At 41.5% G+C, this 1,844-nt stretch overlaps 1 protein-coding gene across 1 annotated transcript; it reads right to left on the bottom strand.

Annotated features, from left to right (window-relative positions):
• Positions 1-261: 261 nt before the first annotated feature.
• Positions 262-1,407, bottom strand: LOC107469992 (uncharacterized). Its single transcript, XM_016089380.1, has one exon. It carries the CDS (start codon positions 1,405-1,407, stop codon positions 262-264), a length of 1,146 nt encoding a protein of 381 aa, XP_015944866.1.
• Between the last annotated feature and the right edge of the window lie 437 nt (positions 1,408-1,844).

Here is a 1,844-nt window from a genome sequence, read left to right as displayed (position 1 = left end):
AAGGTTCCTAACCTTGGAAAATCAACATACCAACCCCAAATCACCCAAACAAACATACAATCACATTCCACAAGGAATTCTAACCTCGTTAACTCAAAGTTATTAAACCCAACCTATGCTAATCACTATATCACAAGAAAAACAAGTAATTCAAAAAGCTATAAACAAGAGATAGAGTTAGAAAAATGTCACCATGGTGGGGTGTCTCCCACCAAGCACTTTGGTTTAGAGTCCTAAGTTGGACTTGCATGGCTTCATTGGTCACTTAGGAATTTCCCCAAGGAGGAAAATCTCCAACTCCTTGGCATTCTTGGGTTGAGCATGATCCTTTGAATTTGACTTCTTGGCAACCTCCTCTTTTCCTTGTTCCTTGATATCCTTAATCACTTTATCTTCAACTATGTCACGCCCAAAAATGGAATAGGCCTTAAGAGTGGGTTTGTTGGACTCTTCCAGGGTGAACTTGACTAACTCGCCATCCGACTCAAAAGAATAGACTCTCGAGTGTGCGTCTAGCTTGAAACAGGCCGTCTTCAAGAATGGCCTTCCAAGGAGTACTGATGATGGGTTAGTCGAATCAATAGGTGGAGTCTCCAAGATGTGGAAGTCAACCGAAAAAAGCAACCATTGAATGTTGATTATGACGTTCTCTGCAATTCCAACCACAGACACAATACTCTTGTCAGCCAAGACAACCCTTGCCCCGGATCTTTTGAGAGGTGGTAAGTTCAATCTTTGGTATACGGGCAGTGGCATGGTGCTCACACACGCTTCCAAATCACACATACAATCCATGAACTTAATCCCACCAATCAAACAAGTCACCAAACATGGGCTAGGATCATTACATTTTTCAAGAAGCAAAGAAGAGATTGAATCATCTACCGACTTTTTGTTAACATTGCCAAGCTTGTCTTTGTGAGTGCACACATCTTTAAGGAACTTGGCATATTTCGGCACTTGTTGAATGGCTTGAAAGAGATGGACGGTAACTTCGACTTTCTTAAAAACTTCCACCAAAGTGGGGTCAAGATCTTCTTGCTTCTTTGCCTTCTTGACCAAAGTTGGGAATGGAATGGGTGAAGGCTCTTCAAGCAAGGTCTTTCTCTTTGGCTCCTTGACTTTTGGTGGCTCCTCCTCACTTCTGTCAACATTTTCATCTTCACCCTTTGTCATCTCCACCTCTTCTCCTACCTCATCATTGTTGGTCTTCTCACTTGCCTTTGCGGATATATCAACATTCTTGTCCAACATAGTACCACTTCGGAGAGTAATGGCATTTATGCTCCCCTTAGGATTGGGTTGAGGTTGAGAGGGTAAACTACTTGAGGTTGAAGCTTGTTGGGTGCTTTGTGCAGTTTGAGGAAGGAGGGTCAAACGGGTAAGGGCTTCGGCTATTGTAGCCATGTATGCATCTTGTTTCTAATGAAACCTTCTTTGCTCTTGCATGAAGGTGTGTATTGTGTCATTCATGTGGGTTTGATTGGGAGGAGGGGCTTGGTTAGCTTCAGAAGGATTGGATCTATTATTTGGATGTTGGTACTTCACTTGAGATTCAGGTTGTGGGGGTTGTTGGTATTGTTGCAGACCTTGGGGGTGTTGGGGGTAATAGGCTTGAGCATTTTGGTTAGGTTGGCTTGGGGAGTGATGAGCGGATAATTTATACGCTTTTTGGCATTGTTTTCAGTATGTTTTTAGTATGTTTTAATTAGTTTTTATTATATTTTTATTAGTTTTTAGTTAAAATTCACTTTTCTGGACTTTACTATGAGTTTGTGTGTTTTTCTGTGATTTCAGGTATTTTCTGGCTGAAATTGAGGGTCGTGAGCAAAAATTTGATTCAG

Source organism: Arachis duranensis, chromosome 10 (assembly GCF_000817695.3).
Source record: "Arachis duranensis cultivar V14167 chromosome 10, aradu.V14167.gnm2.J7QH, whole genome shotgun sequence".
Lineage (NCBI taxonomy): Eukaryota > Viridiplantae > Streptophyta > Magnoliopsida > Fabales > Fabaceae > Arachis > Arachis duranensis.
This window is presented reverse-complemented; position numbering and strand designations above follow the sequence as displayed.